Source organism: Odontomachus brunneus, unplaced genomic scaffold, assembly GCF_010583005.1.
Source record: "Odontomachus brunneus isolate Ranch 3 - 2012 unplaced genomic scaffold, Obru_v1 Obru_scaffold_126, whole genome shotgun sequence".
NCBI lineage: Eukaryota > Metazoa > Arthropoda > Insecta > Hymenoptera > Formicidae > Odontomachus > Odontomachus brunneus.
In genome coordinates this window covers 758,856-784,430 of record NW_022639576.1, presented here as the reverse complement: position 1 = coordinate 784,430, position 25,575 = coordinate 758,856, and the positions used below count along the sequence as shown (strand labels likewise).

The 25,575-nt window shown below is 42.7% G+C and overlaps 4 protein-coding genes across 10 annotated transcripts; 3 read left to right on the top strand and 1 right to left on the bottom strand.

Annotated features, from left to right (window-relative positions):
* Positions 1 to 504: 504 nt before the first annotated feature.
* LOC116849755 (mucin-5AC-like) lies at positions 505 to 13,787 on the top strand. 5 transcript variants are annotated; one of them, XM_032827219.1, is made up of 7 exons: positions 5,103 to 5,711; positions 6,292 to 6,439; positions 6,526 to 6,616; positions 6,818 to 6,921; positions 7,035 to 7,444; positions 7,654 to 8,532; positions 8,614 to 13,787. In XM_032827219.1, the coding sequence occupies exons 1-7, from the start codon at positions 5,670 to 5,672 to the stop codon at positions 11,386 to 11,388; spliced, it is 4,449 nt and encodes a 1,482-aa protein (XP_032683110.1). In that variant the 5' UTR covers positions 5,103 to 5,669; the 3' UTR covers positions 11,389 to 13,787. The 5 variants fall into 5 exon arrangements, with proteins under 5 accessions (XP_032683108.1, XP_032683107.1, XP_032683110.1 ...); XM_032827217.1 differs by lacking the exon at positions 5,103 to 5,711 and adding an exon at positions 505 to 958 and having other exon boundaries at positions 7,654 to 13,787; XM_032827216.1 differs by lacking the exon at positions 5,103 to 5,711 and adding an exon at positions 505 to 1,224 and having other exon boundaries at positions 7,654 to 13,787.
* Positions 13,788 to 16,031: 2,244 nt separating this feature from the next.
* Positions 16,032 to 19,937, top strand: LOC116849821 (cyclin-L1). 3 transcript variants are annotated; one of them, XM_032827382.1, is made up of 5 exons: positions 16,290 to 16,437; positions 17,557 to 17,635; positions 17,756 to 17,940; positions 18,139 to 18,723; positions 19,061 to 19,937. In XM_032827382.1, exons 2-5 carry the CDS (start codon positions 17,579 to 17,581, stop codon positions 19,308 to 19,310), a joined length of 1,077 nt encoding a protein of 358 aa, XP_032683273.1. In that variant the 5' UTR covers positions 16,290 to 16,437; positions 17,557 to 17,578; the 3' UTR covers positions 19,311 to 19,937. The 3 variants fall into 3 exon arrangements, with proteins under 3 accessions (XP_032683272.1, XP_032683273.1, XP_032683274.1); XM_032827383.1 differs by having other exon boundaries at positions 17,557 to 17,675; XM_032827381.1 differs by lacking the exon at positions 17,557 to 17,635 and having other exon boundaries at positions 16,032 to 16,437; positions 19,061 to 19,865.
* Positions 19,938 to 20,146: 209 nt separating this feature from the next.
* Positions 20,147 to 22,129, bottom strand: LOC116849823 (leucine-rich repeat-containing protein 51-like). The gene is made up of 2 exons (XM_032827385.1): positions 21,169 to 22,129; positions 20,147 to 20,650 (listed from the first exon to the last, which is right to left on the bottom strand). The coding sequence occupies exons 1-2, from the start codon at positions 21,299 to 21,301 to the stop codon at positions 20,160 to 20,162; spliced, it is 624 nt and encodes a 207-aa protein (XP_032683276.1). The 5' UTR covers positions 21,302 to 22,129; the 3' UTR covers positions 20,147 to 20,159.
* Positions 22,130 to 22,254: 125 nt separating this feature from the next.
* Positions 22,255 to 23,559, top strand: LOC116849822 (borealin-like). Its single transcript, XM_032827384.1, has one exon. The coding sequence runs from the start codon at positions 22,466 to 22,468 to the stop codon at positions 23,363 to 23,365; it is 900 nt and encodes a 299-aa protein (XP_032683275.1). The 5' UTR covers positions 22,255 to 22,465; the 3' UTR covers positions 23,366 to 23,559.
* Positions 23,560 to 25,575: the final 2,016 nt, after the last annotated feature.

Sequence of the window (25,575 nt, the reverse complement as noted above, 5' to 3'; positions counted from 1 at the left end):
CGCGGGAAGGGAAGGGAACACACGGCATCGTTGTGAGAGGGGCAATTCCGTGCCGCTATGCCAGCTCGAAGTACGTACACTATCCGGTCACGTAGAAAGAGAGAGCCGTTTGAGAGACAGAGAGGAAGAAAGGGAGTGAAAAAGAGAGCCTGATATAGTGATTGAGAGGGGTTGTGGAGAGCGAGAGAAGTGAGGAGGTATAACCAAAGCGGTGGGAGAAAAATGAAAGAAGGGCGAGGGAGAGAGAGACGAGGGAGCGAGCGACAAGCTAGTCGAGTAACGGAGAGACGAGAGTGAACCGCGTACTAGTAGTCGCATCGGCAACCGAAGGACAGAAGAGAGAGACGACGAACGAGTGGAGGGGAAGCCACTCTGCGAGGGTGCGATGCGGCGAGAGGGTGGGGAGCGAGGGGACGCGAGCGGGTTCGAAGGGCGGAAAGGGCGGGCGGGAGAGAGGAAGGGGAGAGCAGCCGGAGGGGAAAGGGCATTCCCACTCCGCCGCGCGTCGCGTTTAGTTCGGCACGAGACACCGTCGTCGTTGGTTCTCTGTGCGTGGTATCCGCGCTCTCTCACCTATCTTCACCGCCGTTCCTCGTTAGTAGGCCGTCGCGCGCTTAGTTCCGCAGTGCGCCGCTTGGCGCTGTCCTCCGGCTCCCGTAATTTCGTAGCCGCCCGTCACACTGTGCAGTTTCCTCGCCATCGTTCCGTCGACAGCGGGAAGCCTCCCGTTTTCCCTCGGCGTTCTCGCGAGTTGCGTCAACGACAACGGCGACACGACGACGCGTCGTCTGACGGACGCGAGAAGATGATCGCGGCCGGTCGTGGCCGCAGCTTAACGCGCACGTCGAACGGTGAGATCGCGCCGTACCACGCGACATTATCATAGGCTGGCCACCCTGCACAAAGCAACCGAGAAGGGGAAGGAAGGAAGAGAGAAAGAGAGAGCGAGATAGGACATGTAAGATTCCGAGAAAGAGAGAGAGACAGAAAGAGACGTTGCAAAGTCCGTCCACATAGCGCTTTCTCAGCCACCGTAGTGTGTCGCCGTTGTGAAACGCGCGTGTGGTAAACACACTCGCGCGCGCGCGCGCGCGCACACACACGATCACACGTAGTAGACACGTTTCGTATACGTTTGAAATCGTGCTAGAAACACCGTGTAGCAGTGTATCGTTACCTCGCTCTCGTCGACGCGCATCGGCCATCAGGCTCGCATGCTCGCACGTAAGTACGCATAGTATATATACCATACAATCGCACGTACACATAGCGATACAGTAGACCGCACACGCATATACTCACGTATACACACTCGCGGCACGCAGGCCGCCGGTTGACGGTGCATACAGAGAACGGTAAGCGCTTACGTTGGTGTGCGAGAGATGGAGCGACGAGACGGACGCTTCTCTCGTCTGTTCTCTCTGATACCCTCTATATTCCCTTCTCCCCTCTTCCCTCACCCTTGTATCATTCTCCCTTCTACCTATATATTCCTCTCTCTTTCTCTTTGTTTTTTCTCATTTTCTCTCTACTATGTATACTTGTATTTATGCGTTTTCTCATTCCGCGCTACTCCGCGTTCTCAACGGAATTTTATAAGATTCGTTGACAAACACGCTGGCTTGAATAAATAACGTTGGCGGAATACGTTATTAGCGCTCGACGTCACTCGCGACATCGAGATATGGAGTGTTCGTTTGCGTTATTTAACGCGACACAAATGTCGTCCGTAACGACGAATATATTTCATTATTTCGCTGTTATTACTATGTCGCTGAATAAAATAGCATTGGGACTTTCAGAAGAGAAACATATAGGTTCACGAAAATATGTAACATCTGGTATCATAGTAGTATAATAATTTTCTTTTATGTAATAAAAAAATAAAATTTTATGTAAATAAAAAAGTAGAAAAAGTAATAAAATTTTATGTAATAAAATCAATGAAATATAACACGATCAACATATTTATTTCATACTTTAACGATGTTTTTTCCACATTTGTGTGTCGTAAACGACGAAGCAACCTAAATTTTACGTTTGAAAAATATAGAAAATATAAATCGAAAAAAAAACTTATTTATATATGTTGCCAAACACGCATGAAATTTTATAAAGAACTTTATGTATAAGAAATACTAAGTAGATACTATATTATCATACATCAAGAATACTAAAATCTGAAAAAGGGAGAAAGTTTCCCGGACCCGTCGTCGAAATCAACGTATACCTGAACTTAAATTCCTGAATTTTTAGACTTTGCATAACGGGAAACATCAAATACCAGATGCTTGAAATGAATCAGTGTCATCTTACTACAACAAAAACCATTAGTTACTTGAATTTGAGGTTTACAAGAATGGATGATTCCTGAGATGGGTTCAGAAAGGGTCTAGTTGCCAAGGTTTTGCCGTAGCGTTCATTTTTGTGCCCGAATAAATATTCTGCAGTTTGACACAGCGACTAAAAAAATATTCAAGATATATTTACAACAACTACGTAATATTTCATCAACAACAAGTAGCTTGCTTTTTTATAATTCGGAGAAAAGAAACATTTCTCGTAAAATCGACATTTAAGGAGGAAGAAAAGAAAACGCGGCGTTATTGACAGAATAAGTGAACCGGTGCTAATCGACTCATTTTCCCCGCTTTTCTCGTTTATGACAGTCGAAATTTACGACAGTCGGTGAGAAGTAAAGAAACGATTATAACTGTCTTTCCCCGCATTCCCCTACTAAGCCGGTTTCATTACGATCTGACCTCGACGCGAACGAAACTCGCAGCTCTATCCGATCAGATGATCAAGTCTCTCTCATTACCAAGCCGAGACGATCAAAGATCGAGCGATCGAGACGTGCTCGATTGATCGATCAATCTCCGATCTGCGTTCGTTGGCGCGAAGCGACAGTTTCCCCATTACCTTCCCCGTTACGGGAAAGGAAAGCTCGCTTCCCCGTCGTCCGTTTTTCGCGTCCTGTGTCTTTCTGGTCGCTAGGTGACTGCGAACGGTGGCCTGGCGCGTCTGCTAGGGTCGTCGGACGCCCTCCCGTTTCTAAGCAGCGCCGCCGCCGTCGCCGCCGCCGCCGCCGCCGCCGCCGCCGCCGCCGCCGCCTGATGCCGAAACGGTATCTCGCGCTGTGCGATTCTGCTTCCGATCGCATCCTCTGCCGCCACGCTGCGCGAAGAACGCAGTGCGCGGCACGGCACGGGCAAGTGATCTCAGGAAATAAGGAGGAGGAACACACGAAGAGGCCGGCGCGATGTAGCAGACGTCGATTCGTAGGGCGACGTTGCGCGCGACCGAGGAGAGGGACAGGGAGAAAAAAAAACGCGAGCGCGCACCGTTACTTTGAGCATTATCCAGTGCTCCGAGAAGAGATCTCCGCCACAAAGGCCGTCTTCATCGTCCGCTTTTGCTCGGTTTTTTTGCGCAACGCGCTGACACGAGCGCGTTACGTACCGTCCCGTTCTGTCCCGTGCCGTGCCGTCGTGGTGCGAGGCGAGGCGAGACTTTCTCGCAGCACGTGCTAATTTCCGAAGCACGTGTGCGCCTTTTTGCTCATGCCGCTGGATTCCCCCGGTTGATCACGTTACGTGGACGCGCTGGATCTCAAGACGACGGTGGTCCTGCTTTGTCGATGAGCGTCACGCGGGGGTAGAATCGCATCGGCGACACCTCGTAGTCTTTCTCGAGGTTTGACACGCGATTAAGGTGTAACACCATGTCGAAAGAAAGGTATACGGAGCGGGCGTTTGAGCTTTTCTCCATGTCGAGTTCTTTTCAATTTCATCGTATCATCTAGCAGCATGAGAATGAACCGTCAATGAGTTTATCAGAGAGTCTGTCAGAGTTCATCATGCTAAGGATAAAGGAACATGGTGAATTGTTTATTCGAATGAATTCCTAAAGTTGATATGAATTCCTAAAGTCTAAACGAAAGAATAAGTCAGGATAGAATGTCGATATGTGCTTTTTAATTGTAAAATTGGTCGTAATTATGTGAGAATGATCGAATCTACATGAAGTACGTTTAGAGAAAAATGTAGATGAAAATTTCATGCGTAATTAAGAAAGTATAGGTAGCATTGAGGTTTTTTGCAATCGTCCAAGAAGTTAAGCACTTCTCTTCATGGGTATTTATTGACAAATTTAACCGTTTTAAAAAAGTGGATAAAAGTGGATTAAAAGTGGATAAAAAAGACGAAAGTAATAGCGTAACTAATAGAAAATAAAATCTTTTCCAATTAATTTTAGGCCTGGATCTTTCTTGTTTTATGCGGAAAGATGTATAGATTGCTCATTAGTAAGACAAACACTCAATCATAATTTTGTGAGTTGGATCATTCGTGCGTAACTGTGATCAATTTTTCGGAATTTTTCTTATAAAATTCTCTCCGTGTATCGAGTTGGTTTCGGGCACAACTATGGTCCTAACATCGTTACCTCGCTCGTCCCTCTTCGCGGAAGTACGAAATAGCGCGGAAAGATCCGATGCCGGTGTCGAGATCGCGACGAACAGAGGACGGGCAATTGAACTGAAGCTTCGAGAAGTTCTTTGATTTCCACCCCGCGCCGACTGACTCGGTCAATGTCGGCGAAGTTATCGCGTCTATATGTTATCTCTTCTCGTGCACCTAACGCCTACTTCCAACTTGTCGCGCATTAATCAATGCCGCGGGAGACGCGTGTCCTCCGTGATATTACGCGGGATATTCGCGCCTTCCTCGCGATCCATGCAAACGCGATCGTCCGCCGTGATGCGCCGCGCTGAGAATTTCGCTCCTTCGTCCCGAGAAGCAGCTCGATATAAATAGACGTAGGTACTAGACATTGCAGAACGCGGCGATGTGATGTTAGCTTAGGCGCGCCTTGAGGGCGCCTAAGTAATCCAAGTAAGGGAGTGCGGGGAGAGGCATAGTTATAATTGTCCTTTCACGTCTTACCGACTGTCATAAGAGAAAAGTAGGAAAAATATCCCGATTGGCTCATTCACTCTGTCAATAACGCCGCGTTTTCTTCTCTCCCTCCTTAAATCTCGATTTTACGAGAGCTGTCTCTCTTTCCTGAAAGAGTTATAAAAGAACAAGCTAAGTGGTATGTGTTAGACAGGTTGGGTTTCAAAAAGATCCGTGTTTCTATGTAACAAACGAGGTCTCCTCTCCGTAATGCGTGTTCGTAATTGCGACGTCACGTTCATCAACCCAGGTCCTGTCTATAAACTACATGAAAACAAACCTACGGGAAAAAGAAGAGAAAAAAAGAGAAGGGTGAAAAAGAGAAAAGAAGTGAGGTGGAAGGTCGCCCGTACGAAAATTCATCTCGCTTAATGCAATAAAAGTAGACGATGAGACTTATCGTCAGGCGGCAAAATACCGCGATATATTCGATCAATACCGCCAGGTATTCGACGGGTGTGCACACGTACGCGAATACGTGTACAACACGTTGCAAGGGACGTTTGGCGGTTTAACCGCACCGGGCGAGCGGAAAAACGGAAAGGACTATTCTAAACAGAGACGGGGATAGAGGACGCATCCGTGTTGTAGTCTACAAGCGAACGGTCGGATCGGAAAGGGATGGCGGGAAACGACGGGGGCAACGAGGAGGCCGTAGCTACCTGAGAACAGCAGTAACAGCAGCCTTCGGAAAAATGTTCAACTACATCGATGTATACATCGATGTCACGTTGCTACCAGCTCTGTACTATTGTCAGCTGCTGCTCTGTGACAAGCTCAAAGCTTATCGAATTAAAATGAAACGAAAGCTAGAAAATCTCGAGACGGGTCTCGAGTGCCAGCAAAATATATTTTTTTTTTAATATAGGTTAACTGATAGATTTTCGTAAAATATGCGAGCACATTTATTTACAATGTTGAGTTACATTATCATAGTTATATGTCTCTCGATGTGTTATAAAATTGCAATTCATTGATCAGATAAATTCTTATAATATATGGACACAGATATATTATAATATATTGATATAGGCATAGTATACATAGATACATATATAGTATAAATACAATATATATTTTTCTTATTTATATATTTATATATTTATATATATATATATATATATATATATATATATATATATATATATATGTATATAGTGTTTATATCGTTACGTACAAAAGAAGTTTGATATCACCCGAATATCGTCGCGATGTTAAAATGCATCGTGATGTATCTTATCATTCTTAATAAAGTCGATACTGATGATCGATTGAATGCTACAGTCGAGTTTCAGGCAAGCGGCAGTGAAAATACTTACGTTTCTCTTTGCAGATCTCGTATTTTGCAATTCATTCCCACGAAGAAATGGCTGACATTGGCAAAAGAGCGCTCTTACGTGAGGTCAACCCTCAACTGATTTGTCCACTGTGCCGTGGCTATTTTGTCGACGCCACAACCGTGGTGGAGTGCTTACACTCCTGTAAGTAAAGTCGAGCTTCAGACCAATTCTAGATTTTTATCGATTACCACTTACGATGACTAATGCGTTGCGCTTTTATTATTCAGTTTGCAGAAGCTGCATCTTGAAGCATCTCAACGAGGCGCCGTACTGTCCATCATGCAAAAATGCGCTCAACATGCGCAAACCACATATCAAGTATGACAATTGTTAATTGTCAGTTTGTGTGTAATAAATTATTATTTTATCCGATAATCGAAATTAGGAATATGTGTATATAGACAATGTTAGTTAATTTTAAATGAAAAATCTGACTATAAATATTGTCCAAAGTATACCTCACATGTACTTTAGAAGTCATCACTATCAGATTATTCATGAATGCAATATTTTTTTCAGATCCGACAAGACTTTACAAGATATTGTGTACAAACTCGTGCCAGGGTTATATCACAAGGAAATGCGGAAAAGAAGAGAATTTTACAAGAAGCATCCCGAGCATGGTACATACTTGTGATTCTTTTAGTGTTTAATATTTCTAATATTTTTTATATTTTTCTTTTTCTCTGTAAGTAACAATATCCCGAGTATATCGAATATTAATGTTCCAACACAGCGGACTCTGCTACGTCGGAGCAACGTGGGGAAGACGTGAGTGGAAGATTGATTTTCGCCCCGGAGGACGCGGTGAGTTTGAGCTTGGAGTATCTGTCGCCGGGAATGGATCCGCTAACCATCTTGAGCACTATGGACGTGGACACGAGCCACTTGAATAGCAGCAACGCCAGTTGCGAGAACACCAATAACAACACCAATAATAACAACAACAACAATCACAACAACGGCAACAACAGAAGGTATCTACAGTGTCCGGCTCTGGTGACCATCGCGCACTTGAAGAAGTTCTTGGCGCTTAAGTACAGCGTGGACATGACGAGATATACCATCGAAATCTGCCATCGACGCGCACCGCTCCCGGAGCATTGGACTCTCATGGACGTCGCTTATATCTACGCGTGGAAAAGAGTAATTCGAAATACTTCATATGTTTAAAATTATTAAGCAATTCGAAATTATTTATGCATATATATGTGTGTGTATTTATATGTATTTATGCGTGGAAAAGAGTAATTCAAAGTATTTTGTGTTTGCGATGTTATTATCTAATTAGAAATATATTATTAAGTAATTCAAATTATATTTGGCTGTTATTGAAAAACAACTATCTTTTGCAGATTGCACCGATGAGATTCTTCTACCGAGTAGCGCAGGAAGAGCAGAGACTCGAAGCCCCGTTGCACCAAAGACCATCGACTCCGGGGCTCGGAGCGTGTTTACCACCGAACGATGCTGTCGTTATCGTGAAGGACTATAGTACGGACGTTTTCGTTGATCGGTCAGCAACTCCAGGATCAGAGGCGAAACAGGCGGACGATGAAGCATCTACGGCGAAAGAGCCAAGCAACGTCACGAACGATAAAGCGAATTCGTTCACGGATAAAGAGAAGACCACGGATAACAAAGTAACTGTGGAAAACAGGGCGAGCGAGTCCACCACGATAACGACGACGACAACGACGACGACGCCGACGACGACGACGCCGACGACGACGACGCCGACGTCAACGGTAGTCGCGAAAGATAGAGCGACCAAGACTACATCATTGTCAAAGTTAACGACAACGAGTGCGACCACGATGTTGACTACAACGGCATCGATAGTGACGAATACGATGACGACAACAATGACGATGGCAACGACGACAACGACGACAACGATGACAACGATGGCAACGACGACGACGACGACGACGACGATGACGACGACGACGACGACGACGACAACAACGTCCAATGATACGAACAATAAGCAAATAAAGAGCCCGATTAAAATAATGAAGAATCCAGACGGTATGTATGAGGTGCTGAAGAGTCCGTCAATGAATAGGAATGGGAAAGAGCAAAGTAACGTTGCCGCTGATTTGCCCGACGTTAAACCCGCAAGTCCCGAGTTCAGTGTTGTAAGTATAGGAAACGGACAGAATTCCAACGGCGTGAAAATCACATTGAAACAATGTTCACCGACGAGTGGCACGAACGTGAAGAAGCCAAAGGTAATAAGTAACATTTTATTGCGTTGTGGTCAACAATTAGAGAAGGACGCATCGAGTCCGTTAATGACTCAACAACTGCAGAAGGACAAGGAGCCACCTATATCACCGCCCGAGCAGGACAAGCAGCAGGAGAAGCAACGGCGCAAGGTGACTTTCGTGGACCGGCCAATATCCGAGAAGACATCTCCTAGCAGCGGTGCTACTGGCATGCCGAAAACCGCGCTGAAGAAACCGGCCGAGCAGCAGGACAAGAAGCAGTTCCTACAGGGTTTCCAGCTGACCGCCAGGGAACCCGTCCCGGAGGACATCAAACTCAAGTCTCCCGTTCGAGATCTTGGAACAACCAGCGAAAATAACTCTTCCCAGAAGAAAGACTGCGCTACGCCGAAAACGGAGGTGTCTCCCAAGAAGGACGTAAAGACGCGCGAGATGATCGACGAGGTCAAAAAGAAGAGCAACACCGAGAACACTGGCTCGAACGCGGCTAACATCAATGTCTCGACGAACATGACCGTGAAGTGCGTCGGTGAAATGTCATCTGGTAATGGTGCGCGCGCTCACGCAACCATATCTTTGAATGATGCCGGCACACGTGCGTCCAGTTCAGGCACGAGCAACTTGGCAAATACGAATGTCAACGCGAACACGAATGTTGCTCATCCGGCGGCTAAGATGGACGTGTATTCTTTTCACTCGATCGACTCGTCTGTTCTGGCCGGAGCGGTGAAGAGAAAGTGTCCACCGGGTGTTCCTATCAACGACCTAAAGCGCAAACGACACCACACCCAGACTCCGAACGAAATGCCAAGAAAAATGGTCAATCTCCCTGCGGATATATTGCCGATGAAGCTACCGCGTGGTTCCTCGTTGGACCATATGACTCCTACGAGCAGATCGAGCAGCGGGATACCCGACTATCACAGTAATCAAAATCGTCCGGTATCCAACGCGAACACGAAAGCGCCTAGTGGTCAGACAATATCGAGCGATCCTAGAAATCTCCTGGACGGCTGTGGCTTAAATATTCCATCGAGTCTGAGCATAACATTGACCTCGCCGAGATCACCCGGATCTTCTCTTTTCCCCGAGATCAGTGATAATAACGATAGTCGAAAGACCGCAACATTGACCAAAATGAATCCCACCATCACGTTGAACGATCGGTCGGTCGATCCGCGAGTGCTAAAGGCACTGAAGACCGGACAAATGAAAATGCCGTCACCGCCGAAACTGACGGTTATCAAGCAAACCGACCAGAATGAAGCACTTCAACAGCTACAACAACGAGCCACACTACCGATGAAACGCAGCAGAAGAGAGCAAGAGTCGATCTTAGATCTCAGCGGCGGCAAGAAAGCAGACATACACCCTCTAAGGATCCCTCAGCCCGTGACGAAGCTCCAAGTTAACAACAAAACGATCAATAGTTTACCAGACGATCAAGTGGTGACGCTCATGGGTGGTCACCGATATTACCGAGCTCCGCCAGGTTCTCTCACACCCGCTGCTCACCGTGTTAACGAGTGCCCGCCGCTTCAGACGCGTACACCTGTCTATGCGCCGAATCTCAGCGATATAAGCCGTACCGGGCCAAATCTCTCGTCCGTTTTCCCAAGTTTGCAGAGCCTCTACGTGCTGAGTCAGTCGCAGTTCCAGTTAGAGAACCGGATGAGACCGCCACCGTCACCATGCTCCGCCGCGGAGAGCATAGCGTCCGCTGTAATCGGCAGCGGCGACGGCGGTGTGAATCCCAGCTGTTTGAGCGGCATACCGAGCAAGACGCATTTGGCCGCTCAGTGCGCGCCCGTGAAACCCGCCAGGTCGTCTGTAGCGTCTCTGGCAGTTCCTATCAACAAGCAGCAGCATTCCATCGAAAAGCCCCCGAGCATCAGCATCAGAAGTGTGCCGAACAACGCAAGAAAGTCGATATTTCAACGCAATAACGAAGCTCCTGCGGATGACAGCTACGGCCCTTCGCGCTTAACCGGGCAAACGAGGTACTCGTCGAGTGTTGAGAACACGAACAAATTTTCCCCGCGCAGTAACATCGACGGTACGAAGAGCAACGAGCAGACGAACGTCGAGAATTCCAAGAGTTCGACCGCAGAAGTGAAGAACGAATTAACGGACAACTCGAAGCAGCAACAGCAACATCACGACACCGCCAGTCCGAGGGTATCGTCGACAGCTTCTCCATCACCTCCTCCTGGCAGTAATGGCGCGAATTCACGAAACGAGAGTACTACTATTAGCCACGGAAATGGCAACGGCAACAAAGCCTCCAACGCGGGAGCGGTTAGCACCGCTGCGAGTGCGACGTCGTCCAGTCTGCCGAAGAGCAACGCTGACACGACGAGTTGTAAGTCACCAGCGAGTCCGGACTCCAGTTCAGTCACAGTAGAAAGTCCGACCGGCAAGAGTTGCGCGAGTTCGACGGACCGTACGCTACCGACTGACGGTCGGACGACGACAGACACGACGATGAAATCCTCCGATTCCACTGTCAACCCGGACGACAGTGGCGTCGCCGACGGCACGGCCACGTCTGTCGATAGCAAGAGCAGCAAAGTCGCCAATCCGCCGATCGACGCCAAGCAGCAGGCGTTGACTACCGAGATGGTCCAGAAGAGACTGCTCGCGGTTTTCCCATCGAACGAGTGGGCGAACAATCCCGAGGCTGCCGAGCACTTAGGAAACTTTCTGAAAAGCCTGAACGCAACGATCAAGAGCGACGGACATGCCGACGAGTCCAAGACGGACAAGACCGAACGAAAGCCCTCTGTCGCGAATGACGCCGCGAAAATAAGCGACGATCTCGTCGCGAAGCCCAAGAAAGACGTCGTAGAGCACTCGTAATGGTTCCTTCCAAAGCCCTTCAGCGTGATACATGACTGTCCATACGACGAGTCTCGCGCAGGATCTTTCTTATGGCGTCGGTGACGACGAGCTTCCAGCTGCTTCCTCCGTAGTGACGGTCGTCGCGTCTCAGCCGACGAGATCTCGCTGATATCGCGCACGGTTAATCGCGCCAAAAGTCTATATTTTTACTCAACAATCGAGTCTTCAAGAGGGACAGCCTGTGGCGACATGAGGAAGAGGAAGCGCATAGTGTAGTTCAAAGGGACGCGAAGCGAAACACTGCCATAACGAATCAAAGAGTGTGATTTATCGTTTTCGATTAAGGACGCGCACATAGTTGCTATATACGTTTTACTGCGCAGAGGAATGTTCTTACGAAAGAGGACGAACATATATCATAAGGTTTATACACAGCATAAAAGAGTAAACGTAAAAGAGTGTAGTGTAAAAGAGACAGAGTTTTATTTTTTCAAACTTCTCAAAGAAGCGCGCATCTTTCATGATACATACATTCGTAATGAATTGTGCGATTGACATGCATGAGATCACTTTACCGATTCGAAGCCGTATCATTGCATGACATTCTAGAAGTGAGAAATTGTGGATCTACTTGTGTCTGTCGGGAACGTGTGGTTTTTTTCATCGATGACTCAACTCACCGATGAGCAAAATGCCAACAGTGTGTCGGCGGATTGACGACAGACTCGATCAGAATTGATCATCAGTGGTCGCATTGAACTCGTCTCCTCTGCTGAAAGAGCTTGCTGACATAACTTGACGGGGCCTGCGTTCCATTTAAATACATTGGAAATAACATACTTTTACACACTAAACAAAACTAAAGTCCAAGTAAATTAAAATCCGCAGTATATTTTATTGAAATGACTATGAAACAACAGATCCTAGTGACCGTATTTTCGAATAGTAAACTACAGACAAAAATTCCCAGCAGACCGGCGCCAAATCTGTCAAGCAAGTTTGGCTACCCAAAAGGGCCACTAACAGCATATTGACCAGCACTGTAGGGGATTCTACATTGGCCACTGTAGATTCAACATTGACTGCTTTGTGCTGCTCGATGTGTATTTGCTTGAACGCGGACTAATTCTCTTCTAAATAGAATATATACAGATTCATGAAGGATTAACGTTTCATGTTTATGAGTTTTCTATAAGTCATTAGTCATAAGCCACAAGTAAATTGGCCCAATCATAATTTTCAAGAATAATCGAACGTGGTTGGTCGATTTGGTTACAGCTTATGAAACTAATGGCTTGTAGAAAACCCATTAAGAGGATGTATTGGTCGTTTAATGTTGATATTAACATGATTGATGTTATTAATACGTTCGCGCCAGCGCGTGATGAGGCTCCTTTGCAAATAGCCGGTCACGCACCAATGGATCTATGTTCAGTTAAAGTGAGCTGGTCTATCGGACTTTCAAGGGTGGTGTGTCCCTAGATAGCACAGAGAATTAAAAAAGAATTCAGTCGTATGCCACCAATTCTGAGTTTATTTTTAGATGCAAAAAGAATTCTCTTCACTGAACTGAACCCTGAAAAATTCTTTTTGCATCTGAAAATGAACTCAGAATTGGTGATATCCCTAACAGATGTCCAAGAGACATCCTGAGAACGTCCTGAGTATGTTTCTACATCCTCAGGACGTCTCTGGAACATCCCCAGAAGATCCTGTGCTGTATGGGATATGACTGAATTCTTTTTGAATTTTTTTTTTAATTCCCTGTATTATCTAGGTTGTTTCAGATAAGCAGCGAATGTGTTAATATCATGATATACGATATAAATACAGTTTAATATGCAAACTTTGATGTACAAACAGAGACTGTATTCTGTACACGTTTACCGACAGCTATCGATTCGATGTGTCTGTTGCGTAGCTATTTTATATGATTATATTTGCGCAACGACAAAAACCGAACCAACAGTTGTCGGTAAGCGTGTGCAAAATATAGTTCCATGTCTTTGTTAACTGAAAATGGAAGGTGCGCGATATACTTCATTCTTGGAGATTGAGAGGAACTTTCTCAACATATACTGATCCGAATGGCATTGTTAGTATCCTACTTTTTATGTTATGTTTTACTTTATTAGTTACGCGCGTTATACTATATATACATATATATAGTTGTATAATAAAATTGTTACGTTATGCAGTTTTTCGATATACCGCTGTATCATATTGATTGTATTATTTTGAAATTGTACATACTTATTATTAAAGAACTTTCGTGGAAGCGTCTGTTAATTTGTAAGATGAAAGTCGAATTTCATCAAGAGTGTATTTCTTGTGTTTTGCATATTGACTTCGATGAAAGAACTAAAGTATGTATGTATGTATGTCAGTAAACGAGAAATACATTATACTTGAACATACATTAATTTGTACTATTTCTATTTTTTTTTTTTTTATTTGTCTTACATAGTAACATTTCATTTGTTCCTCTCGAGTATTCAGGCGTGGAATTTTAACCGTTACTCGCTGCAAATTATTTATTTAGGCCTAGTTCCATAACCTTCAGTTAACTGGCTGATTATTCCATTGGACCAATCGCATTTGAAATTAAGAAGAGTTAATTAGAATTAACTATCACTATTGGGACTTAACTGGTAGTTAAAATTAAACGGATGTGTGGAACTTGGCCTTAGGGTGCTATTTCACGTGTCGTACGACAAGCTTTTCGGATATATTTATTGGTTGGCGAATAGAGTATTTCTAGATTCTCTATTCGTCAACCAATGAACGTATCCAAAAAGCTTGTCACGACACGTGAAATATCAGCCTTAGACTTCTAATCAGTTATCGCGGCTGTATTGAATTGGTGACGTCAGAAATGAGGAAAGATTCCCAAGATTCTTGCGAACTACAGTTAAATAAAAAGATATATCATTAAAATGATACTTGTAATCTGTTCTACACATTTGTGGAATGCTCTGGATACTCCTTTTTTCCCGAAATAACTTATTATATAACCACAAAATAATATGGTAAATCGCTTCGTTTGGACAGAAAGTCAACTGTGTGGTTCAATATCGACATGACAAAATAACTACTTATGGCTCCTGCACACAGGACGCGGTAATACTGGGAGCGGTGCATTTGGACACAGCCAATCACAGCACCGTGTGATTAGAGACATTTGTAGGGTCCCTTGGAACAGCGACTTGTGATTGGACTGTGTCCAATTGCCCCGTGTCCAACTGATATATACCCGGTAATACTTGCCGTGCGGCGGAAGTCCACGCGACAGCCAATCAATATGTTGTTTTTCCGTAGGAGCTAGAAGGTTATTACGGAAAGCAGTATATTGATTGGCTATCGCGCGAACTTCCGCCGCGCGGCAAGCATTACCGCGTCCTATGTACAGGAGCATTATACGTATTAAACCCTAGGTGATGATGGATTATATCCGGGGCCAATTCATGATGGATGATATACATGTTAAGTTTCATAATAAGCACAGTGGATAAAAGAGGAAACAAGAAATCTCTCTCTCATCCCGCACGCCTCAAGAAGCAGCGCGCGTTCCAGGTAGTATATGGGTGGTATTCATAGTCCGATCTTATATTTAAGATCATCTTAAGTACTGTCTTAAAATGTCATGAACCAATTACAGAGCCGTATTCATATTTAAAAACATTATTTAAGACGGTCTTGAAATAAGATTCGACTATGAATACCGGCCATAGTGTTTCTAGTAATAGTGCATCTGGGCAGCAATCATGTAACTTTTCCCCTAGGGTGGAAACGTGAAAAGTGAAAAGTTTCACGTAAACTTATGATCACTAAACTCGGCGAAGCGTAGAAACGTGAAACTTTTCACGTGAACTTGTTAGCTATGAAATGTGCTGGCAGAAAAGTGAAAATCTAGTGACATGATGAATACGGAATATATTATACTACTGCTGTGATGAGATACAGGAAACATAACAGTCCTAAGATTATAGCGATGTTTTTAAGGTTATATGTTCTACAACCAATGAATACAGCTAATTTGGCCGATATTAAAATTATATAAGAACCATGTTTAGTGATTTGTGCTTTTCACTAGAGATGCCCGATTCTTAATCGATTCGATTTTTTCTCTAACAAATTTAGGGAAAAAGGGTTGTTCGTGCTACTTGCATATTTCTTCATACTTTTCTCTTTTAAAAAGAGATGGACACCTAATCAGACGCTTAGAAGAAACAATCAAGTTGGTTGTCTCGTTTTTGTTTCTTCGAAACATTCCAATATACTTCTGTCTAGTTTTAAATACGAAAAATGCGAAGAGTGCAAACAACACGAATAAGCCTATTTTTGAGGAAAGAATCGAATTGATTCAGAATTGGGCATCTCTACTTTTCACGCATAGAGTTATTTGATTGCGTGAACATTGAAAAAGTTCACGTGAAATCGATAGAGCGAAAAGTGAAAACTGAAAAGTTCCGCTCGAAGTTACGTGATCGCTGCCCAGAACGTTGACACATGAGGTTTGTTCGCGTCGCATGCCCTAACGTGCTCCTACTCGCTCCAACGTACTCTGATTGGTCCGCATGGTGACGTGAGCCAATCTATGGTGTCCGATCTCTTATTACAGGATCTCTATACGACACCAAGCCATGACGTCGGCCGTTTAGTTCGGCCACATCCGTAGACAATCTCAGAGGGCGTGACTAAAAACCGGGACCTGGAAAAAGTCGGGATAACCAGTCGGGTTGAGGCAGGCAACATCGCGGTTCGAGTTTTGTTGATTTTACATATTTGCATTTACAGAAGCTTCGCAGCTTCTATCGCGTGTCGATCGCGCGCCTCGAGATGAGCACCAAGGAGAATTCCACGGCGCCGGCGAAGAGCACGAACGCGGCGAACGCGAAACCCTACGGTAAGATTGTGCTTACGTTGAAGAATTGCCTCTTGCCGGAAGAGAAGCTCAACTCCACTCCATCGTATTTGGACGGCTTGGACGCGGAGACCGAAACAGATTTGCGGATATTAGGATGCGAACTCATACAAACGGCCGGTATTCTCCTTAAGTTGCCACAGGTAAACTTTCTTTCCTGACACATGTAATCTCAATAATGGATCAATTTAACCTAACCTTCATAATCTCTAAATAGCAAACTTCTCGCTTGTTATTTCTCGTATGAATGCACACATTCGCTGTGTACAACTTGTGAGTTTATTGTAAATTGTAAAATGCAATGTATACTTAGGTTACGTTTTATTAGACGTCAACGAGAGTATTGTTACATCAGAAAAAAGCTTAGTGAGCTACTGATAATTAATCTTTTAGACAAATCATTGAGAATTCGTCGATGAAACTATTTACTGTTTACGAGTTTACGCGAAGGAAATAGATACACGGTCGATTCACAGACCAGTGCTATGACTTTAAAACGCAACTAGAACCACATAAACAATCCCTTAGACCTCTATAGCTTGATGTACTTTTGCTTCTCGATTGATGCTGTGTGGTTTGTGGATGTTTCAGCAGTTTCTCGAACATCCAACATCACTTCAGCCAGACAAACAAAAAGTGAACTGATGAAATGCACTAGGGTGTTCATGAAACTTGTAGTCTGCTCTTTTCAGCTGCACTGCTACAATAAATTAAAGTGACATAAAATATGTTTATCTAACTTATTGCACCAGTGCAGCAGAAAAGAACAGACCTATTGGCAATAAATCCACAAAGGATACAACATTAACCTGGAAGTCAGATCAAGCAATAATGACTGATAATAATGATATTAATGAGCTCTCAATTAATGACTATTACTCAATTAATGACTATTACTTATGATTTATATATTTTTTCTTGGACTTATTAAGGATCTAAAAGAGTAGATGTTTTAGGTACTTTAAAATCTTGATCAAACTTGGATATATATATCAACCAAATCCAAGAACTTATTAAATACTTAATATTGAATTTTACACAAATCAGCATTTGCAGAATAAATGCTTACAATAAATGATTGGAAAATTATGACGGTTAGGTTTTCTCGAAAGTATAATGCTTTACTTATGTTGATTTCTTTTACTTTGGCTTATTTAGTATGTAGAAATATATATTTATTTTAACCCTTTGTGGACAGAACTGTACTAAATATATATTGTTCATTTGATATAAAAGCAGCTGAAAATGTATGTACTTTGCAGACTGGATGGCTAGAGTAAACAAATGAGTGGCTACATGTACACCGGATGTAAGCCGACGTGTGTCCAAAGCAATGTAGAAGTATGGACACCGGAATTATCTCTGCTAGCGTCCCTGAAGGGTTAAAATGGATAATATTGATAAAAAATTATAACACAAGACAGTGTGATCTAATCCCTTGAACTTTTTCATTTTGTGTAGGTCGCAATGGCTACTGGACAAGTGATATTCCAACGATTTTATTACAGTAAATCGTTAGTTAGGCACAATATGGAGACAACTGCAATGGGTTGCATCTGCTTAGCTAGCAAAATCGAGGAGGCACCTAGACGCATCAGAGACGTGATCAATGTTTTCAATCATGTTAAGCAGGTTTCTAGTCAAAAGTAAGTGGTCTTGCGTATCTTGAGTAATTTAAGTAACGTGTATGTTTATGTATAACAATAATGTAGTATTACTAATTAATAATGTAGTATTACTAATTAATAATGATTTATTAACAATAATTAAACCAAATTGTACGATATGTGAATGAAGAAAAATGAAAGAAGAAAATAAAAAAAATTTGTCTTTTACAATTTCAGGCCGATAACACCTGTAATTCTCGATCAGAATTACGTAGCACTGAAGAATCAGGTGATCAAGTCCGAGAGGAGAGTGCTGAAGGAGCTGGGCTTTTGTGTTCATGTGAAGCATCCTCACAAGATCATAGTGTTGTACTTGCAAGTCCTCGGATACGAAAAGAATCGCACTCTAATGCAACAGAGCTGGAACTACATGAACGATTCGTTGCGCTCCGACGTGTTCCTGCGTTATCAGCCAGAGACGGTGGCATGTGCATGTGTTTATCTGGCCGCTCGTCAACTACAAGTGCCACTTCCTACCTCACCGTCCTGGCTCTCGCTCTTCCGTGTCAACGAATCGGCTATCAGGGACGTGTGCCGTCGTATACTGCGCCTCTATTCCCGGCCACGCGTTAAGCCTGAGCAGCTAGAGAAACGTGTAGAAGAGCTGCGACGTCAGTACGAGGAAGCCAGGACCAAAGCGCGAGGCGGCGACGTCGACGGGCACACACCGAGTCCGCCATTGCCGAAACACCACAACGCCTGGGGTGGATTCATCAGTCGCAGCGGTACACATGCGGCTCCGGAAAGAACAAAATCACCCAGGTAATTATAATAATGTTAACTTTTCCCAACTCTAATCGCCTGCAATGATAGATTAATCTCGATATTGTATTTAGTCGAACTGTTATTTTTTTCTTCGTAAAGGAATTATCTTCCCATTAATAGAACAGAATTATAAATAAATTGAATAACTTTACTGGACACCACATAATAGTTGTGCATGAAATATAATCAGCAAGTATACGATCAAAAGGCGAAGTAGTAATGCTGGAGCTACTGTTAGTAACGTAGAAGTACAGCAGTGTTCTTTTCCATGGCAACAGACTCTTACTGATTCTCAGCGAACAAAGTTTATCAGTGCTTTGGCAATTTGTTTCAGACGCTCGAAATCACCGAGTACTTCGCCGTCACGAGGTGAAGGCACTAAACATTCCAAGCGAAAGAAGCACAGCAGAAGCAGATCCCGAAGTCACAGTCCACGCGGCAGATCCTGCAAACCCAAGAAAACTCAGCGGAGACGATCAGGAAGTCACAAATCGTCACGTAGCCGTTACAGGTCGCGAAGTCGATCTCGTGAGAGGGATTTGGAGAAGTCGAGCAAACATCGCAGCAAACATAGGCGGCATTAAATTTATACAATCGATCCTCGACATGTAAAATCGGTTACATGCGAATTACACGGATTATATATAATGAAGTTGGAAGCTTTACCAAATTGTCAGAATTGAGAAATATGGGGCACAATAATAATATAATTAATAATATAATTACTGTGTGGAAGCCCATTAGTAATTATTCTCAATGATGGAATTTGGTGGAATCACGAATGTATCGTGAGATATCACGATTAAGCTTAATAAATAATTGATTTGTAATATATATATATATATATATATATACACACACACACACATACACACACACATATATATATATATATAATATATATACATAACATATATATATACATATATGTATGTATATATGTGTGTATATATATATATTTATATACACACATACATGTAATAAAACTTTAACTAGGCCTATTGTAATTTACCTGGAAAACATTTGGTTTCAATGAATCCTCGTGGTAATTAATGGATTATATATTAGATATCCTTATTGGCATGTTTTTGTAATAATATAATTTACATAAAAAATTGAGATCATCGAGCTTTTTATAATGTATGCAGTCTTGTAATATACCTTTGTAAACCTTTTTATATAAATCAGATCCCACTCGAACGCAACAGAAATGTTTCACTATGTTCTTATTTATTACAACTTTAAAAATTAAGTCGAAATTAGTCATAGACAGATGTACATTGAGAGAAAAATTAATTCTCCGTTTGTTTAAGTTTTGTAAAACCGACGTGTATACCTCAAGCGACGTGGTACAATGTTACAGTAAAGGTATGAAAATAAAGAAATTTGAGGAAGGTATGTATCGCAGAAATATACAACGTAAGAATAAAGTTTTATATTCGTATTTCAGGCTGTATCATTTTTGCAAATCCGACGGGTAACGCCTTTTTCTTCTCCGCGGCGATCACCGGCGAGAAGTCAAAGACTAACAGCTTCGGCAGGAGATGCACGACGTAACTCCTGTAACAAGAGATATCCTCGACCGGGTTACCGTGTAACGTCAAGGATCTAAGACTCGACAGCTTCTTCAGCTTTAGAACGTCTGCAATGTTTGAGATTTTATTTCCATGCAAGTAAAGGATCTTCAAATTCGGGAACTGCTCGATATCCTCGTCGATCTCACTAATCTCGTTGAAAGACAAATCCAGCCAGCTAAGCTGCACTGGATCATCCAGAACTCTGTTCGCGAGACGCTGCAGGCCTTCCATCGAGTTCAGCAGATTGTTGCTCAGCCACAATGTACTGGTCACGTAACGATCTTTCATGGTTCTCGTCGGTGCTTTCCCGGTGCGTATCGTCTGCGCGTAATGTTTCTCCATGAGGTCTATATGGAAGAATAAGTGTCCAGAAGTGCGACAATGTAATAAGAATAATAATAATCCTTCTATGATAGCATATCCTGCAGTACTGATTCAACATTTCTAGACTGTTAATTCCTCTGATCGATCTTAGTTTTATATATAAAAATCTCAACTACGAATTATTTTATGTACTTTAATATATCTTTGGAAAATTGTTTAGGAAGATTGTAAATTATTTTAGTATTTTATCACAATCCACACATAAGTTTCTAAAGATATTCAAAAGATACTTTACTTTTTTTAGACAACTTTTGATGTCTCCAAGAAATGTTTTGCAAGTTTATGCTGTCTGGAAATTATAGTTTAAAATACTAAGTGAGAAAAAAAATCTTAGACACTCGATCCAGCCAAAGAATAATAATCATCACTGTTGATAGCCAAGAGTTTGTTTTGTGACAAATATTATCAGTGCGCCTTCAAATTGCAAGACACTAAAGTGTGTTTCAAAGGAATCTGTAGGTAACAGTCTCTCTTTATGTACCGTTCATGGTAGCGGCTTTTCTATACGATAAATCCAACGGCGGAGCAACGAGCATTTCCTGTCGTTCATCTCGTCTATAATCGGATCTATGACTTTTCGAAGGATAATTGGCACTTATCATTATCGCGGGCATCCAAGTCTTATCAGAGAGTTGTCAGATTTCGAAGACATTTGAAGTTCGCGTCTTGTGGCTTTTCGATGACAATTTTTGATACGTTCGAGAAGCTCGCTATTAGCGCTATTCAGCGCTACATCTAAGGAGCGATAAAAATAGAAGAACGCGGTAGCGTTGGTAGCGTGCTCCCCGAACGCATTCTTTATAGCATGTTCGATTGGACTTGGATTAATCGACCCAAAGTCGATTAAAGACGCCTCAAGGTTTTACTGGCCAATCACAAAGCTTATATGTACGTGTTTGACCCATAAACTTGGATTTAATAGTCCAGAGCGCGAATGAATTGCTATTAAATCGATGTAACGGGTAAAAAAAGTATTCTTGCCAGGTAAAACGGAGAGTACATACTTTTGCATAAAGACATAGGCCTATATTCTGAATCCTCTTTTATCTATAAAAGTGCTTTTAAAGGAGGCTTAGGAGCCACCTGATTGGCTGAAAAGCTATATTTAAGGCACTTTTATCTACTTTTATCTACTTTGATCTATTTTTATTATAAAAGAGGATTCAGAATATGGGCCATAATGTACAACACATAAGGAAACAAACCAATCAGAGTCCTCATTTCTATTACCATGATGAAAAGGAAAGACTCTGATTGGTCAATTTTCTTATACGTTATGCCTTTATATAACAGTGTGTGCTTTCCACTTAAAACGTCCTTTTTAAGGAAATTTTATTCGATACTCTACAGTATATAAAAGAAAAGAATAGCTTTTTAAGGGAGAATTGAATTCTCTATTAGAAAGCTGTTCTCCTATTAAATATCGGACGTCGTACGTTGGACATTGGACACGGTGTGAATCCTTCATAAACCGTTTTGGCGCTGACTACACACATCAATTGCGAGACTACTGCGCATGCGTCATTAACTTACATTTGTTCAACGGCGGCGAGCGTGGTGTAAACAGTTGGAGGTGAATCAAACCGTTAACGGTTTCTGCCGACGTAACATCGCCAAGAAAACATCTGAGCGAGATCCTGCCGGATGCGCGCAGTCGGGGCTTATCGTTCTCGCGTCGTGATTTCCGGAAAGCAACGAGAATTTCTGACTTCGCGTTTAGCGTGCCGAGCGCAGTCGTACGACTTGCGGCGATTACCGGCATCGCTCCCGCGCACGAGATGCCGCGAACCAAGTACACACGCAAGCCCAGGGGCGCGAACGATTCCCTGGACAGACCTGACAGAAAGCTGAAGACTTTCGAACGACATGTGCAGAACAGCATCATCAAGCTGCAGCAAGAAACTCAGGCGGATTTACGATCTTTCGAGACCTTCATCGACGTGATGATCTCCCGCCTGCCGTTGGAGATACGCCAAATGTCTTTGAGTGAGATATTGAATCTCGAGAACGACAATTTGAAGAATTGCAACGAGGTGACTTCGTCGGAGACGAGCTGCATGCGGCCGCCCACCATGGCGATGTCAACCGTGAGAAAAATGACCAAAACCAAGACTGCTGTCAAACGCGCCACCGGCGTGTCCGACGACGGCTACGCAACCGAAGGAGGCACCAGCGTCGGCAGCACGACACGTGCCACTAAGATAACGGCGCCAACGTCAAGGAGAACGCGCAGTTCCACCAGGACAAGTAAGGTAAAGCTCGCATTAAACGAGATCAATCAGAAGACCGTGAGAAAGCCCAGAGCAAGGAGCAAGGAACACTTGAATGTACCTGTGCTTAAGACGGACAACTTCAAGACCCCAGCTATGCCGAGAGTTGCTGCACACGCGTACGATGTCGTCACACCCAAGATCAAGCCAAACACACCTATGAACGTACTGAGGCGTCCGCGTCAAGGCGAGATGGTACTCAGCATGCAAGGCAGCCCCTTGTTGGTTTCCGCAGTCATTGAGGAGAAAACTGCCAATGTCAACGTACCTCTGTCTGATGGCAATATGATGTCCTTATTGCCACAGGAAGGACTGCGTGTCTCACATATTCCACCACTGGATGATGAAACAATGCATCAGTTGGAAACACTTAAGAAACACATTGAAAAAGTTATCGCACTGAAGTAATAGTGAATATTTGTTATAATGTTATTACAGTGTAGTGTAACTATAAGCAACCTAAACTATTTTTGTATTTTTACACTTACATCTATATATATATTTGTATTTACTCGTAATGAGAATAATGGAGTGCTTGCCTTGCTCCGACGTAGTCAATAATTTCTTTCATGTAATTAGTTTCAAGAAGTTGTTGCTTGACATCAGGTGGTTTTTATAATTCCAAATTCTTGTTAATTAATTAATTTTAATTAGATGTTAATTATGCTGTAAATCTTTATGGATCACTTGACATTTCTTGGCTAGACAAAATTTATAGTAAACATACCTTTTTTCCGAATATCTCCCTTGTATGTCAATGAATAAAGTATTTAATCGTAAATAACAGATAAGATCTTTATTCTGAAATCAGTAGTCACTAAAAATGCTTCAATATGTGACTTGTAAATCTGATTGGCTTCACATTTCAAGACTTTTATCGATAAAAGAGAGTTTAGAATAAAAGAGTTTTGCGGCAAATATTACGTTTTCTAGAAAAAAATTTGAATAAGCATGCTTGAAGACTAAATTTTTATTGGTTGCATCACGAGTTTGTGGGTAAATAAAGCTTTTATATCAATTGGTTATGTGCTAAAAAATTTGGGAGATCCCTAGATACATTAGACACACTTTGGTTATGGGTGCTTTCTAATTGCAATATCCCTAGACACTTTCATGCATACGGCGAAACAAGTTGCATTCCAATTGTCGTAATCGTCGACACAACAGGTTTGTCGCGTCGCATGCCCCAACGTGCTCCTACTCGCTCCAACGCGCTCTAATTGGCTTACGTCACCACGCGGACCAATCAGAGTACGTTGGAGCGAGTAGGAGCACGTTGGGGCATACGACGCGACAAACCTAACACTACACATCCGTACTCAGCTCGAGGGCTACTAGTCGGTTGTGAAAACTAGTGTTTTCTAGTGACAATTAAAGTTAATAGTGTAGCGGCTTGAAAAGAGATTGGCATTTACGACGTGAAGTGGATAATATCTTTTTTAATATTTAGATTTTATTATTTATTATTAAAAAGTACCAAAATATAAGCACAGTTGAAAAATAATCCTAATCCTACCCGACATACGTACATATTAGTACACACTTTGTTCCAATCGAATCGTGCATAACGTTACACTTTGTGCATTTCTGTGTACATATGTGTCAATATGTGTTAAACAATTGGAAAGCACCCAAAGGGTCAAGCACCCGAAGAGTGCTTTCCAATTGTTTAATACATCTGGACACACATGTACACAAAACCAGTTTATTGGTCACATATTATATAAAATAATTTGTAAGATAATATGCAACCAATAAACTGGTTTTATGTAATACAGTGTACGTAACTGGAAAGCACCCTATGACTTCTGCAGATCCTTAAGTATTGACAATACAATGGCCATATCTGTACGTAAACTGAAACTTAAATCAACACACAAAGAAATCCGTAAACTTAACATGTTACGGATGTTCTTATGCGGAGATTCTAAACTTGTTGGATATTAGCTATTTTCAAACGGTTTACACCTTCAAAGGACGTCCTAAAAATATTCTAATAACGTCTCTTCGTTCTAAAAGCGTCTTCAGAACGTATTTTGGAAAATTTGTGTTCTTTGGGATGCATTAGTGTGCAACGGACATTAAGTCCGTATCAGACTATAAATTAGAGGTGCGTTCCTTTATTTACTGCGAGTAATGACGCTATGACATCATGAAAATATACTGCTAGTAGTGTTCCGTTTTAATTTCGAGCACTGTCAAGGTGCTGCAAGATGACAAATGGGAACGCACCACCTTACTGCCACTACTTTATGATTCCTGCACACAGGACACGGTAATGCTTGCCGCGCGGTGGAAGTCCCCGCAACAGCCAATCAATATGTTGGTTTTCCACAAGAGCTAGAAGGTTATTACGGAAAACAGCATATTGATTGGCATATTGATTGACTGTCGCGCGAACTCCGCGCGGCAAGCATTACCTAAAGGCCAAATCACACTAGCGATTGGCGATTGACGATTGACAATTAAAGATTAGATTTTAACAAATCAACAAGCTTCAGCTTTGGCTTGCTTTGTTTCAATTGGTCAAGTTCCAATCTTCAATCGTCAATCATCTATCGCCAATCGTTAGTGTGATTTGGCCTTTAGGTCCGATTGTTCCAACCTCTTGGGCTGCG